Genomic DNA, 14,512 nt, shown 5'->3' on the forward strand with positions numbered 1-14,512 from the left:
TTAAAAAATTTACATAATCAAAATTGTCCATTTTATCTTCCGTGAGCATCTCTGTCCCTTTTTTGGTCCATACTGTTCTACCTATAAATCTGAACGGTAATTTCTTCCTTGCTTCTCGAATCCGTTTATAATGTCACCCCTTTATATTTAAGTCATGTACACATTGTATCTTGGTATATAAGCTGTGAAATATTGGTCTATACTGAGTTTCTACCAAACTGCTTTCTAATTTTCCCAGTAGTTTTTGCTGAGTAGTTAGTTTTTACCCCAGTTGCTAGAGTCATTTACTAACCCTAGCATACTGTGTTTATTTGCTTCTCTATATTTTATAATTCATCTGTTCCACTAATCAAACTCAATTTCTTAGCCAGCAAAAATATTTTTGATGATTACTGCTTTGTAGTATAGACTGCGATCTAGTATTGCTGGGTCTCTTTCCTTTCTAGCTTTTTTTTTTTTTCCACTAGTTTCCCTTGAGATGCTTGACGATTTGTTCCTCCAGATGAATTTCATTATTATTTTTTCTAGCTCTATAAAGTAATCCTTTGGTTCATATGGCAATGAACAAATTAATTTAGGTAGAGTTGTTATTTTTTATTAAGTTGGCCAGCCTACCCACAAGCAATTAATATTTTTCCAATTATTTAGGTTTGTCTTTATTTCTGTAGAGTGCCCTTTAGTTGTATCTATCAGATAGATCTATCATATAGATCCTGTCTGTGTCTTGGCAGGTAGATTCCCAAGCATTTTATGTATTCTGTAGTTATTTTAACTGGAATTTCTTTTCTACCCCTTTCTGGTGGATTCTGTTGGCAATATACAAAAATGCTGGTAACTTACATGCCATTATTTTATAACTAGCAACTTTGCTGAAGTTAGTGTTTTAATTAAGTTTTTAGTTGATTTTCTAGAGTCCTCTCAGTAAACCACAACATCTGCAAAAAGTAAGCATTTGATTTCCTCTCTGCCTATCTTTATTTCCTTGATTTCTTTTTCTTTTTTTTTTTTTTTTTTTGCTTTTTGGTGAGGCAATTGGGGTTAAGTGACTTGCCCAGGGTCGCACAGCTAGTTAAGTGTCAAGTGTCTGAGGCCAGATTTGAACTCAGGTCCTCCTGACTCCAAGGCCAGAATTCTATCTATTGTGCCACCTAGCTGCCCCTCCAGATCACACTGAAACAAACCTTTTTACTTTTTTTGGCCACATTTCATTTTCATTTTCAGTTATCATCCATCCTGACACCTCTGTAGCATCTTGCACTGTGACAACTCTCTCCTCCTGGATATTCTCTTTTCTGGATTTTCATGACTCTACTCCCTTAGTTCTCCTCCTACTTGGCTAAAAACTCCTCACTTTTCTTTGCCAACTCATCACCCATATCATGGTCCAAAGCTCTGTCCTGGGCTGTCTTCTCTTATACACTTTTCTTTTAATGATTTTATCAACTCCCTAAGAGAAGATATTTATTGTCAAGACCATTCAATAAATTCATCACGTGTTTACTGAGTGCCTATGTTAAATCTGAAATTCCACCCAAACAAGAAAAGGAAGTGCTCACTCATATGACAGCAAAGTACTATGTAATGCTGCCAATGCAATAAATAGTGGTTCTCAAACTGTGGGCCAAAGACTCTCTCGGGGGTGCCTTGAAGAGTTACCTGCAAACGATCCAAGAACCCACATGCACATCGAGAATTGCCATTTTGCTCTTTATTCAGTTTCAACAAAAATATAGCATGAATCAACAATGGATTTTATGCCCATGGCTTTATGTTATTGATGCTTCACTCGTATATAAGATGAAAAATCTGTTTTTTAGTCTCTAAGAATGAAATACGACCTTTCTTTCTACTTTTGTGAATAAAAATATTAATAATGCATAAAATATATGTGTTATTTTTTTAAATTATAATACATAAAATTTATTGGAAGTTGTTACTAAATACTTGGTAGCTTTTTGTCATCTTTAATCAAAGGTTAGATGACCACTTGTCATGTATATTAGTGAGAGGATCCTTGTTCAGGTATGAATTAGACTAGATGACCTCTGAGCTCCCCAGCTCTGAAATTCTTCAGTGTTTTTTTTTTTTTTAATCAAAGGGTGCTAACTATAACTATTATCTAGTGGCACTTGAGAAATTTTTTGATGTTCAAAAGGTGTCCTCAAATTTAACAAGGGTGAGAATCGGTGATCTAGAAGAATGATTTGCTCTCCTTAACAATGTCTTCTCGGTTTCTTCTCTCCTCTATTCTCTCTCGTTTCTCCCCAACCTAGTTTTGTTTTGGCAATTTTCTTCTATCTGGCTAGGCTTGAAACAAACAACATTAATAACTTTTTGCTGCTCTCTAGTGGTAAATGCTGTAATTCTTCCCCTCCCCCTCACCAAATTGATAGGTCTGAAGAAAGAAAACATAGAAAATATGTAATATTAATAATAGCCTGTGTTACATAGTAATAATAGCCTCCCCTACCCCCAGAGGGTTATCATTACTTTAATGAAAAAATAATTATAAGAAAAAAAAAAAACAAAGCCCAGCAGAATTTAAGGAAATTTGATAGTTTACTTTGAATGAACTCTTAGGAAATTTTTAGGTATCTTTTAGATAATTTGAAGAGATGGAGAAGTAACAGGAAAAAAAGTTATTTTCTAAAATTAATAATACTTAAATTACGTAATGTTGGACCAATGAATTATCCCAATACTGTTTTTGAACTAACTACTAATTTTAATCTACTTTCTGCTAAAATGAACTGGTAGTAAAAGGGTTGGGAGACATTTTAAAATAAGGTCAGTGGAAAAAGAATGCAAGCCTACTTGTTGGGACATACATTCCTCCTAGCTTCACATTTGTTATTTGCCCTCAAGGTCAAACTACACAGAGCAGCTGTAGATGTACATTTTTTTTTAACAAGTTGTCTGATAGCCATTAATTGTTTGGGACCAAAATTGTTTTGCTGACAGATTTGAAAATGTGCTAATATCTCACCTAGTTATTCATACTGAAGATATCTTGCAATCAGCAGAAGCAAAGAAGGCACATATCACCACAACCACAAATTTACTATTCCATCTGAAAGATTATTTTAGTGGTATCCAAAAGAACATGCAACCTGACATCCTTTTTAGCAATAAAATGTCATCACTTATCCATTTCTTTGGTTTAGCAACTATAATTGTATCAAGTATATTCAAAGACTGATTTTTATCTAGAGTGAAAACTAAAAAAAAAAAATTATCCCAGCTTGAAATTAAATAGGGCACACATACTCTAGTCCCCGGATGACAAACTTTACTATGAGGATGCTATCTGTTAATAACAGTAGTTTATTTCTGGTATTCTATCCACCTATGAACTCTGTATGTGTGTGTGTGTGTGTGTCTAAAATAAAATATCACTAGATTAAGAATCTAAAGGAGCAACAGCACATACACACACACACACACACTCAAATTCCCACTACCAAGAGACCAAATTGCACTATGAATCAAAGAGCTAGTATAAGCCTTCAGAATGCTCTGGTATAATCTTCTACTTTTACAGAGGAGGAAACAGAAGTACACAGAAGTTATGATTTAATAAAATTTATACAACTAGTTAGTGGCTAATTTAAGCCTTTCACAGAGGCCACCCTGATTCCCAATTGAGGGCTTATCACCATAGGTGATACTCTGCTTTGGACATGATGGGTAGGAACACTTCAAAGATGATTGGGAAACTGAGCAGCTGCAAAATAATAGTAATCATAGCTACTCTTTTGGAAACTTAGGTTGGTGAGTTTTCCTTTTTCCCAGGAAAGAACACTGAGACAATAAAACAATTAAATTGTTAGCCAAACAAATGTTATATGGCAAAAGCATGTCAAAATCAACCAATGCAAATGGTTTCTTCTTTTAGAAAATCCTGGTTGTAGGAAGAATAAATATATCTAACCAGGGATTCCCACCATGAAACTAGTCAAGGCTAATTCTTTCCCTAAAAGTCAAGGAAGACTTGACTGGCAGGGGAGAGGTAGAGAGAGGAGCTTATATCTAAAGTTCAAGCCCTGTCCTGGTGGCCCAAGGATATAAAAGAATCCAGGTCATGTGGAGTTAATATCTTTCAGATCTGATGGATATCCCATGGCCAGCAACTTAACACACCCTGCCCTGGTGACCAGGTGTGTTTTGGGGGTGAAGGTATGTGGTTGGGAGGGAGAGATTACATGAGCCAACAGCTATAGCCCTGCTGAGTATTTTTCCATGCCACAGCTAAGTAAAATTTCTATTGTTAACTGCTAAATATTCCACAAGTGTCTCATTTCAGTGCAATCTTGAACTCGAAATGTCAAACCAGACTGTGTCAGGCCTAACCTATGATATGGTGATTACTTAGAAATAATTGTGGAGAAAATGTTGGTTTATTGTTAAAGGTGTCATTTTCTCATGCTACAGAACTCCACAAGAGCAAAGAATTTATGAGCTTTGTGAAGCAAGCCTCCTCTATACATTAGACTAAAAACAGCATCAGGGCAGTACTGCAACTTATAATTACTTTGTATCTCTAACAGTGCCTAATACAGTCCTCTAAACACAGAAGATACTCAGTTAATATTATTAATTGATGAAAAGAAAATGAACATAGATTATTATTTTTTCTGTTGTATTTTTACCTTATGGCAGTCTCCTCCAGCAATTATTTCCTGAATATATACCAAGGGCCCTTCATTCCGGTTAATTCCTCCCACAATATTCAGGCCTAAGCCTATTTCCTTGGTAACTGTTATCATCTGAAATGCAGGGTCCCTAGGAAAAAATAAATTAACACTTGCAGATTGGCCTAGAGACCAATACAGGCATACCTTTGAGTTAACTGTTAATTCACATGCTCAGATTCAATCAGTCCTTAAACCATCAAGAGACACTTGCAACTAGTTTCAATAATGTGTGTCATACTTCAGAATCCATAGATTTGCAGGGCTATATTTTAAATTTCTCTTTAAAATAATTAAAATGTCAGGACTTTAGCATTAAATCAAATTTTAACAAGTTATGATTTATACAGGTTTACTGAGAACTAATTGGAAGAATTGGCTTTAATTGAGTTTAGGAATTAAAAAGAAATATTTCAACATCATCAAATGTCATTAAAAAGTAGACTGATTGCTAGTTAAAGCAAAATAAATAAGATCTCCACTTAAAGTTGGCATAATGCAAAAATGCCCATGAATGTAAGGACTTTGAAGGTACAAAGTATTCATTTTAAATGAGAGTACTTCACAAGAAACAGGGAAAATATTATTCTATTACAGAAAGTTGGTGCAAGGTGGTGCCTGCCTATAATCCCTACTACTAGCTGAGGCTGGTGGATCACCTGAGCTCATATAGAGAAGCATGAAGAAGATTGAGTGTCCACAATTCAGGCACCAATATGGCAAGCCCCCAGGATTGAGGGACTGTCTAAAGAGATGGCAAAATGGGCCAGATCAGAAACAGAGCAGGTCAAAGCTCCTGTGCTGATCAGTAATGAGTTCAGGCCCATACGTGGCTATTGCATTTCTAGCCTGGATGAGATAGGGAATACTCAGTCTCAAAAAAGGAGGAAAAAAGTGAGCCTTCAAAGAACTAACTATATTTTATAAAATTATGAAGCTGGACATATGCTTACTCCCAAAATACTTCACAAGAGTCTCAAAGCTACGAAAAAGAATTTGAATAAAGCCAGATGAAAGACTCAAGGCTACCTGCCCCCACAGAAGTGCAAAAATGGAGTAGAACTGGGTTGAATAAGGACATTAAATAAGAAACATTTTAGTTGATATCAAAGTGCAAAGCTCCTGTCAATTGGACTTCCATAGTTATCTTCAAATAAATTGGAAGAAAATTTCAATTTGCGTTGGAAAATTAAATCTACTCTGAATCACAGAGCTCATTATGTACAATGAAAAAGAGTTTTCTTTCTTTCTCTTTTTTTTAACCTAATTTCTGATCAGATAATGTCACTGATATAAAGCTTATAAGGGCTCTAACTTGTCAGAAGTACAAGTATGGCTCTTACTGTATAGATGAGGAAGTTGGGGTTTAGAGGTTAAGTGACATCCTTAGGGTCACATAGTTCTGACTCTAAGACCACTAGTCAGACATATTTTCACTGCTCTAAAACAAAACAAATATCTAAAGCCTATCTCTTTTTTTTTTTTTTTAGTGAGGCAATCGGGGTTAAGTGACTTGCCCAAGGTCAAACAGCTAGTACATGTCAAGTGTTTGGTCTGAGGCCGGATTTGAACTCAGGTCCTCCTGACTTCAGGGCCGGTGCTCTATCCACTGTGCCACCTAGCTGCCCCAAGCCTATATCTTTTTAAACTATATACTAACATTGCAAGAAAGGGAATTACTTTTTAAAAAATGACTGCCTATTTTTTTTTTTGGAGGAGGGGGGGAATCCTTACTCTGTGAGCCACTAATAGCATGCTAGATTTATCTACATTGTAAGAAGATTCTGAAGTGGAGAGGATGGGCCAGGAATCTGTACTGTCACCAGGTACTTTGGATGCCAGGGCATAGGGTATGGTCCATTGGAATGGGCAGCAGGGAATGAGAGAAAGAGGGAAGTGAAAGATGAAGGAAGTTCATACAGAACTGGTTTGTTTCTCAGATCCTGCTTTGTTATAGCAGGGATTTATAAAGTTAGAAGGGATCTTGGGGGCCACTAGTTTGAACTCTCTAATTTTACAGAAGAGGAAACTGAGGCCTTGGAGGCTTTGGTGACTTGCTGAAGGTCACAGAGGTGGTAAATAGCAAAGATGGTATTCAAATTCAGATTTCCTGACTCCAAATCCAGTGACCCTACACACAGCAGAAAAAACACTGGGGCTTCTTATTAAATGTGACTCTGCACCCTAGTGATAGAATGAAGGATGTACATCAGAATGTCCTTTACATACATTATTGATTTAGTAAAGAATTTTTAAGGTGGTCATTATTATTAGATAATATTATAGTGGGCTGCTGTTATTATTAAGGCAACCCACTGTTATTATAGGTAATGATTTGGTGACAATGAAATAATATATAGAAAAATGTTAACTGTAAAGTGCTATAAAAATTTAAGTCATTATTGTTATCATTAACTATTTTTATTAATAAACTATACCAGCTAATAATAGCAATTAATAATAACTGTTAATTAGTCGATTGCTAATTAATAACTCTTAACAATAATTGTTATCAATAATAGTGGTAGACTGCTTTGCTATTTTACTGTTAAATTGTAGTAGCTAATAATAGTAACTAATAACTGTTAGACAATTGCTAATTAATAACTTAATAATTGTTATCAATAATAGTGGTAGGGTGCTTTGCTATTTTACTGTTAAATTATAGTAGCTAATAATAGTAACTAATATAACTGTTGATTAGTTAATTGTTAATAACTGTTAACAATAATTGTCATCAATATAGTGGTAGAGTGCTTTGCTATTTTACTGTTTGTTATTAACAAATTAGAGTAGCTAATAATAGTAACTAATAACTGTTAATCAGTTAATTGTTAATTAATAACTGTTAACAATAATTGTTATCAGTAACAGAGGGATAGTGCTTTACTGTTTACATATTACCACATACCTTCTCTCTTTTATCAAATATCTGTTCGTCTAAATGGAAACTGCAATATTTACTGAATTGTAATTCTTTTTTTTGTGTTTGTGTGTGAGGGCAATTGGGGTTCAGTGACTTGCCCAGGGTCACACAGCTAGTGAGTGTTTTGTGACTGAGGCTGGATTTGAACTCAGGTCTTCCATCTCCAGGGCCGGTGCTCTATCCACTGTGAATTGTAATTCTTATTAAAATACTGAAAGGAACAGGTACAGGGTTTGGACCTGTGATTACAATGGTGTAAGGAACTCCCAGAGAGGAAATTCCCTCTACCAATGGAGGTCAGTACCTTCTTAGCAACTTACAGTATTAGAGAAATGTCTAGAACACTGAGTTTGTCACTAAGCTCAGGGTCACACACCCAGTATATCAAATGTATTCAAACAAATGACTTGAAAAAGGGGTGCAGAATTTGGCAGTGACACACACTTAGAGGCATTTACTAGATTATGCCTAGAGTAACTAGAGGAAAACAAAAAACACCATCTTAATTCAGTTGTCATTATTTCAAGCTATATTAATTTAAGAAAGACAACAAATTTTAATGCAAAAATTACATTGCAACTTGACTGAATGCTGTTGCTTCAGTGCTATTCCCGTTCGTGCCTGTCATCATGGTATCCTTTGGATTTAATGTCTATGAGGACCTCGCTGATGATCCTGAAGAAATTGTCTCAACAGTTTTTCCTAAAAGAGAAAAATTGGAAAACAAACCATCAACCACCAAATTGATCCAAACCACTGCCCCAAATTAGACTTTGCCTTTGCATAAAGTCACTAGGTACATTTGGTACAAATACACACACACATACGTATATGCGTATATGCTTGTGGACGGATGGATGGTAGATATGCTTGGTGTATTTTGGGCTCTGGCATTTCAGCGAGTGCCTTTAACATTTGGGAAGTGTGAACGAAATCTCTTTCTGTACAACTCCCTAGGATGGAAGGATGCAAATCAACCTGAGCTAGCTATTCCAGTTTGCACTGGTATCACACGTACAATTCTTTAAAGTCAGTCTTAGGGAAAGAGCTGGTCCTCAGACAAGTCAGTTGTCAGGATACCCACAGAATTTTTGTACATTTCAGTGCTGGAAAACAGATAAATGTCCAATACTGACTCACTGGCTAGAGATGGCATAGATCAGAGGTGTCAAACACTGACCACAAAATCATAAGTACAGCCCAAACCAGATTAAAATACAAATGAGAAACACTGAACAAAATAAATAAAAATACAATACCACAATGATATTAATTTAGGGTTCTCTAAGTCAGTATGTAGCCACAGGATCCACTTCTATTTGAATTTGACACTACTGGTATAGACTATAGAAAAACTTCTTTCACATTCTATACTGGTCACTCAAGCTTTATAATTTTTTTCCACAGGATAATGAAAGAATTAAAAGTGTATCAGTTTATATATTTAGTATGTTTTTGTTTTATTACAACATAATGATGTAACATCAACCTTTCTTCTTGAATATAGGACAATATAAAATGTCACATAGGTTAATTCTATTCCAGTATTATAAAATGTTTCTCTAGAGAGATTTTTAGAATTGGTTGTAGCCCTTGGGTGTTATCTAGTTTTAATCAAAGACAGTATGATGCTTTCTTTTGCAGAAGGATTCCTTTAGTTGTTTCCTTGAAGTCGTTAGATCATTTGTTAGTTAACTACACCCAGTGTCCCATGAGATAGGACTGCCTCCCACAGAAACAAAATGAGAACGACTGCTCCAAATCCACAGGCCTACTCTGTTTCAACTTATCCTTCCCATCCTTTGTCTTCTCACTATAATTTAATGTTTCTAAAATTCCCTATTATTTGAAGAAACTGGCCCCACCACAAAGTACAGAGATGGTGAACTTAGACATCAAACATGTCTTCAGTATGCATCAGGTTCTGCTAGGGTGTCAGATATCCTTGGCAACTTTCCAACTCTAAGAGAGCATGGTCTGTTTAAAACTTAAACGTTCATTTTCACATTGGGAGTTAGACAGTAATGTTTAGGGTCAGGAATAACTCTATAAAAGGGCAGGCTTAAGAAATCCAAGGCCGGCTCAAAACTGTCATCTCCAACACCCCCATTTTCAACTTTCTCCCTAGATAGGGTTGGGAGGCAGCCCACCTCAGCTCAGCAGGACCCCTAAGACTTAGCACTCAACACTCAGTAATTTTGTGTGTGTGTCTCTATCTGGATATATAGGCTGTATCTTTGGACACCTGCTGAGGCACAAGCTGTTGTTATTTCAGTTGAGTTCTTTTTCTTTTCTTTTTTTTTTTAAAGTAAAAAAAGCAACAAATAATCTTCAGAACTAAAATGAGGGAAGGGTGGCTTTGTCCCAGGCACCAACATGTACACACTTTTTCTGTGGAGAGTATAGCGTTTTTCTTCTCTGGGAGCAGCAGTTCAGAGATTACTGTTTCCTCATACTTCAAAGGATACCCGGAAACCCTTATTCCCACAAGGGTTAGAAGGGAAAGTGGCTGAAGGGAGAGGATGAGGAAGGAGGTAAAGGGATTCATCAGAGGTCACAGATGGACGTCTCTTCTCCAGGCATATGTCGCCTGTGGTTGGACTATTTGCAAGAACAACATTTCCGTTTGCTAGAATGCTACCTTTTTTGTGCCCCAACTAAATATGCCCAAAGTGCAGGAACCAACCAAGTTTTATTAAATAATACCAATGCCTTTCATTTGTAGTATTTGAAACATCTCAATAGAGTTGCTGACAGATGTGCCCTTGATGCTATTCAAAGATCCAAGTACTAAATAAACTCCAAGTCATAAATAGAATGACCACAACATTATGAGAAACCTAATTAACAATGAAAATTTCTGCAACAAAAAGATTCCTTTGAATCCAGGCCATAGAAAGATCTTTAAAAATCATCTCATTTTACAGAAAACACTGAGACCCAGAGAGATAACGGGAATTGTTAAAGGTAATCTGGCTAGTCAAGGACAGGATGCGAACCTAGTTCTCCTGACCTCACATTGCAGTCTTTCCATTAAAGCAGACAAGCCTGTACATGGAAGGCAATGAAAGTGAGCACTTGATCCTCACAGGCCTGATGCCTCTGAAGGGCTGATGGGACACTGAGGGGAAGACAGCAAGAATTGCTTTTCACAACACTAGGGTTTCCATAAGTGAAATTTAGACCATGAGGTTCTAGAAAGGGCTGTGATATGTACCTAGCAGCCTTTCTAAACCAAGCAACAACATTTGGGGCTTGATCCAGCATCTGCGGTGCTGACGTGGGCATTGGACTGTGGGCAAGAGGGATAAAGAGGTTTTAGTCAGGAAAGGGAAATGGTAACTCAGATTAAGTCCTAGTTGCCTCTACATTCACACGGGATGAACATGCTTACTATGTGCCAACCACTTTCCTAAATGATAGGAACACAAATAGAAAGGGAAGACAGTCCATCCCTCAAAGAATGCATGTCATAAGTGGGGAAGACAGCACATGAGGAAGAATCCAACTGCAGGAGTGATGGGGAGACCCAGGAGCCCTTGGCTTCATTGTTTGGAAAGGGATTCCTGGTAGGATCTACACAGGCATAATTATGAGTGTAATGGAACCTTACTATACAGAAAGAAATGATGAACATGACAAAGACAGAGAATAACATAGAAAGACTTTTATGAACTGGTACAAAGTGAACTAAGTAGAGCCAGGAAAACGATAAATACAATGACCACCAGAATGTAAATGGGAAGAGCAACCATCAAAAAATAAATGAAACTGCCCATTGAGAAATTACAAAGACCAGGCTTGGCACCAAAGAAGAGACAAAGATATCAGCCTGGGCTCCTTGGCAATAGTGGCGGTCCATGGGTATGGAACGTTAGAGTATACTCTAATGTCAAATTGTTTTAATGAGCTGACTGGTTTTGTTGATTTTTAATTTTTTTTTCCTTTAAAAAAATCTTTATAATAATAGATTCCTGGGGAGAGGTAGAAGGTGGAATACTGGGGGAAATATAGATAATATAAAAATAAAGGATATCAATAAAAATCTATTTTTTTAATTGAGGAAACTGAGGTCAAGGGAGGTAAATGATTTGCTCTAGGTGATCAGACAAGTTAGTGACAGAATCAGGACTAGAACTTGGGTCTATCTCTCTGTACTGGGTTCAGTGTCACTATATTACACTATATCACAATGGCTATGAATAACAAAGAAATGGGAAATTCATTGGCTTAAAAGATATGGTAGAAACTTTAATTTGATAATGTCATTTTTGTAGAAATCATTTGCAAACATTTTAGGATGCAGAACAAATCTTAAGAATTAAATGGGACACACTCTATCTGATAGGAAAAACAAAGCTCCTTGAAAAAATAAGGAAGATTAATTAAGTGTTGTTCCTCACAGTTAGTCTCAGGATAAAACAAGTCTAATACTGGAAATACCAGATTTTGCTTCATCAAGTGCTTTTTTCATTCCAGAAAAAAATCATCTTCAGGCAGAAATTTGTTTCCTCTTGAAAAATATCTAATAAGAAATGTTAAGCAGGGAGGAAAAAGGAAAAACATGTAAAATGAAAGCCTTAATGGTGTGATTTGCAAATAAGAATGCTGGGCTATGTATAGATGAGTGACTGGCAGAATGTTAGTTCACAGCAATTTCAATCCTTCATTTTCTTAATCCTCTGAGAACAGAATATCCACCTGCATAATGAAACAGCAGACAAGAAAGATTCTCAAAGTAAGAACTATCATTTGCAATGTAGGCAAAATGTCCGTATATTAGTTTTAAGTTAAAACAACATACACATTCAGAGAAAAATTTTATAAATCAAAAGCTTTTAAAGGTCAGCTAATGTAGAAAAATGTGGACTGGTTTCCCATGGCTACATATGTAGAATTGTGGGACTGACAATAAACCTTTAAAACAGATTATCACAGAGAGAGCGAGTATCCATATGAAATCCGCAAAATAAACATCTGGATATTTCTAAATATTGAGTATGTCTAGTGATGTGTAAACAACAACTACTACAGTAACAACAAAAATCCGATGTTTATTTTCATCCAGATTTTAATAATAGGCCATCACCTCTATCTTTAAGCCTACTTTTCGGGCCACAGCAAATCAAACTTTCCTTATAATATAAAATCTTACCCTGAAAAACTTCCTTGGGATAAGTATGTTGCATTAGTTGGCTAATTTATATTATGTTTATATGTTTTTAAATATCTATTGCCTATGCAGTTATTTAACATGAACCAACACATAATGACTGGGTTCTATTCCTACTAGCTGTGTGCCATAGGCAAGGTACTTTATCACTACAGTTCTCAGTTTCCTTATCAGTAAAAATGAGAGGGATGGCAAGAGAAAAGCTCAAATTCTCTATTTATGATTGATTAAGGGAGCATTTGCTTATCACAAATATATACATTTCTATTGTATTCTTACTGTCCTTACCCTGTGTGGTTACACAGTTGGAAGAAGGGATAACATATTAATCTCAAATAGAAGAAGATTAAATTAGATATAGCTTAATTCTAGATACAAACATTCACAAACTAGTGGTCTCAAGATGCAAACATTCACAAACTAGTGGTAACTACTAAAAATAGATTAGACCCCACTGGCAGCTTCTATAATGAGATTCGCAAATAATAGACACAATAAAACATGTGGCTGTCACTTGAGAATCCTGTCTAGAAGCATGCTCACTCCAAATAAGTCACTGATTGGCACTGTTCTTAAGGTTCTTGCAGAAGGCCTCATCGTGGTATCCAGTTTTCTGGGTTTTCAAAGTCTATGCCAGTGGAATAAAAAGCATGTCCTACAGAGCTGGAAAGATTATTTGTTAGGGACCCATTGATGGACCAAATGTCAACTGAGGACCACCTAGCTGAGTTGGATAGACTTATCACCAGACTTTGGATAGATAAATTCTTTAGACTATCTACTAAGCTGTTGGGTGGCAGGGGGTAGTGAACTCCAACAGTGAAGGGAATACTTAAATTGGGGAAATTACAGATCCTTTATGTTACTGACAAAAAGTAAGAATCTATCATCAGAGTACAAGGACTCCCACAGGCTACCTATGAATCTTATCTGGATTCAAATTGGGGAAAGAAGATACATTGATTTCCCCAGTGGACAAGTGGTCAAAGGATATGAGAGCACATTTTTCTGAGGAAAAATGGAAAGGCATCAACAACCACGGAATCGGTCTAAATCACTAATCATAAATGAAATGCAAATTAAAATAACTCCAAGGTTCCACAACTCATTTTCCCCTCAGAGTGGCAAAAATGATAAAAAAAAAAAAACCAATGCAGAAGGAGCTCCCTGAAGACAGTAGAGTTCTGAATTGGTCCAACCATTCTGGAACACAATCTATAATTGTGAGAAAAGTCACTAACTTGTTAAACCCATTTACACTCCAGTACTCTATCAGGGTGTATATTCCAAGAAGGTTAAAGACCGAAAGAAAACCTCCCTCTCCCCACATATATATTCATATCAGGAATCTTTATGGTAGCAAGAGACTAGAAACAAAATGGTTGTTCATTAATTAGAGGAATGGCTGAACAGATTATGCTGTATTCGTGCACTGGAATATTACTATGCTATAAAAAATGACATATGAGAACTTGAGAAAAGCCATCTACATTAACTGATAAAGAGGGAAGCAAGGAGATCCAAACACTAAAAGGCATTAAGCTCTATTTAATGATGATAATTAGTGCTGGGACCTAGAAATCTTTGCAAAACTGGAAAACCAACAACCACAGGAAAGATTGTTCTAAATCATGACTCATAAGTGAAACGCAAATGAAAACAACTCTGAAGTTCCACCTTACTTTCACTCAAAGTGGGCAGTCCTACTATCTGACCACTTCT

General features: G+C 36.2%; 1 protein-coding gene across 1 annotated transcript in view; it reads right to left on the bottom strand.

Annotated features, from left to right (window-relative positions):
* The window catches only part of STXBP4 (syntaxin binding protein 4), a 190,790-nt gene extending 182,311 nt beyond the window's left edge, over positions 1-8,479 (bottom strand). The window contains exons 1-2 of the mRNA XM_027870465.1: positions 8,190-8,479; positions 4,650-4,782 (exon numbers count right to left, since the gene is read on the bottom strand). Of these exons, the coding sequence (XP_027726266.1) occupies positions 4,650-4,782; positions 8,190-8,248 (192 nt within the window). The 5' untranslated portion in view covers positions 8,249-8,479. The remainder of the gene's footprint in view (positions 1-4,649; positions 4,783-8,189) is intronic.
* Positions 8,480-14,512: the final 6,033 nt, after the last annotated feature.

The sequence above is a fragment of the Vombatus ursinus genome, unplaced genomic scaffold, assembly GCF_900497805.2.
Source record: "Vombatus ursinus unplaced genomic scaffold, bare-nosed wombat genome assembly UNPS02014797.1, whole genome shotgun sequence".
In the NCBI taxonomy this organism is placed as follows: domain Eukaryota; kingdom Metazoa; phylum Chordata; class Mammalia; order Diprotodontia; family Vombatidae; genus Vombatus; species Vombatus ursinus.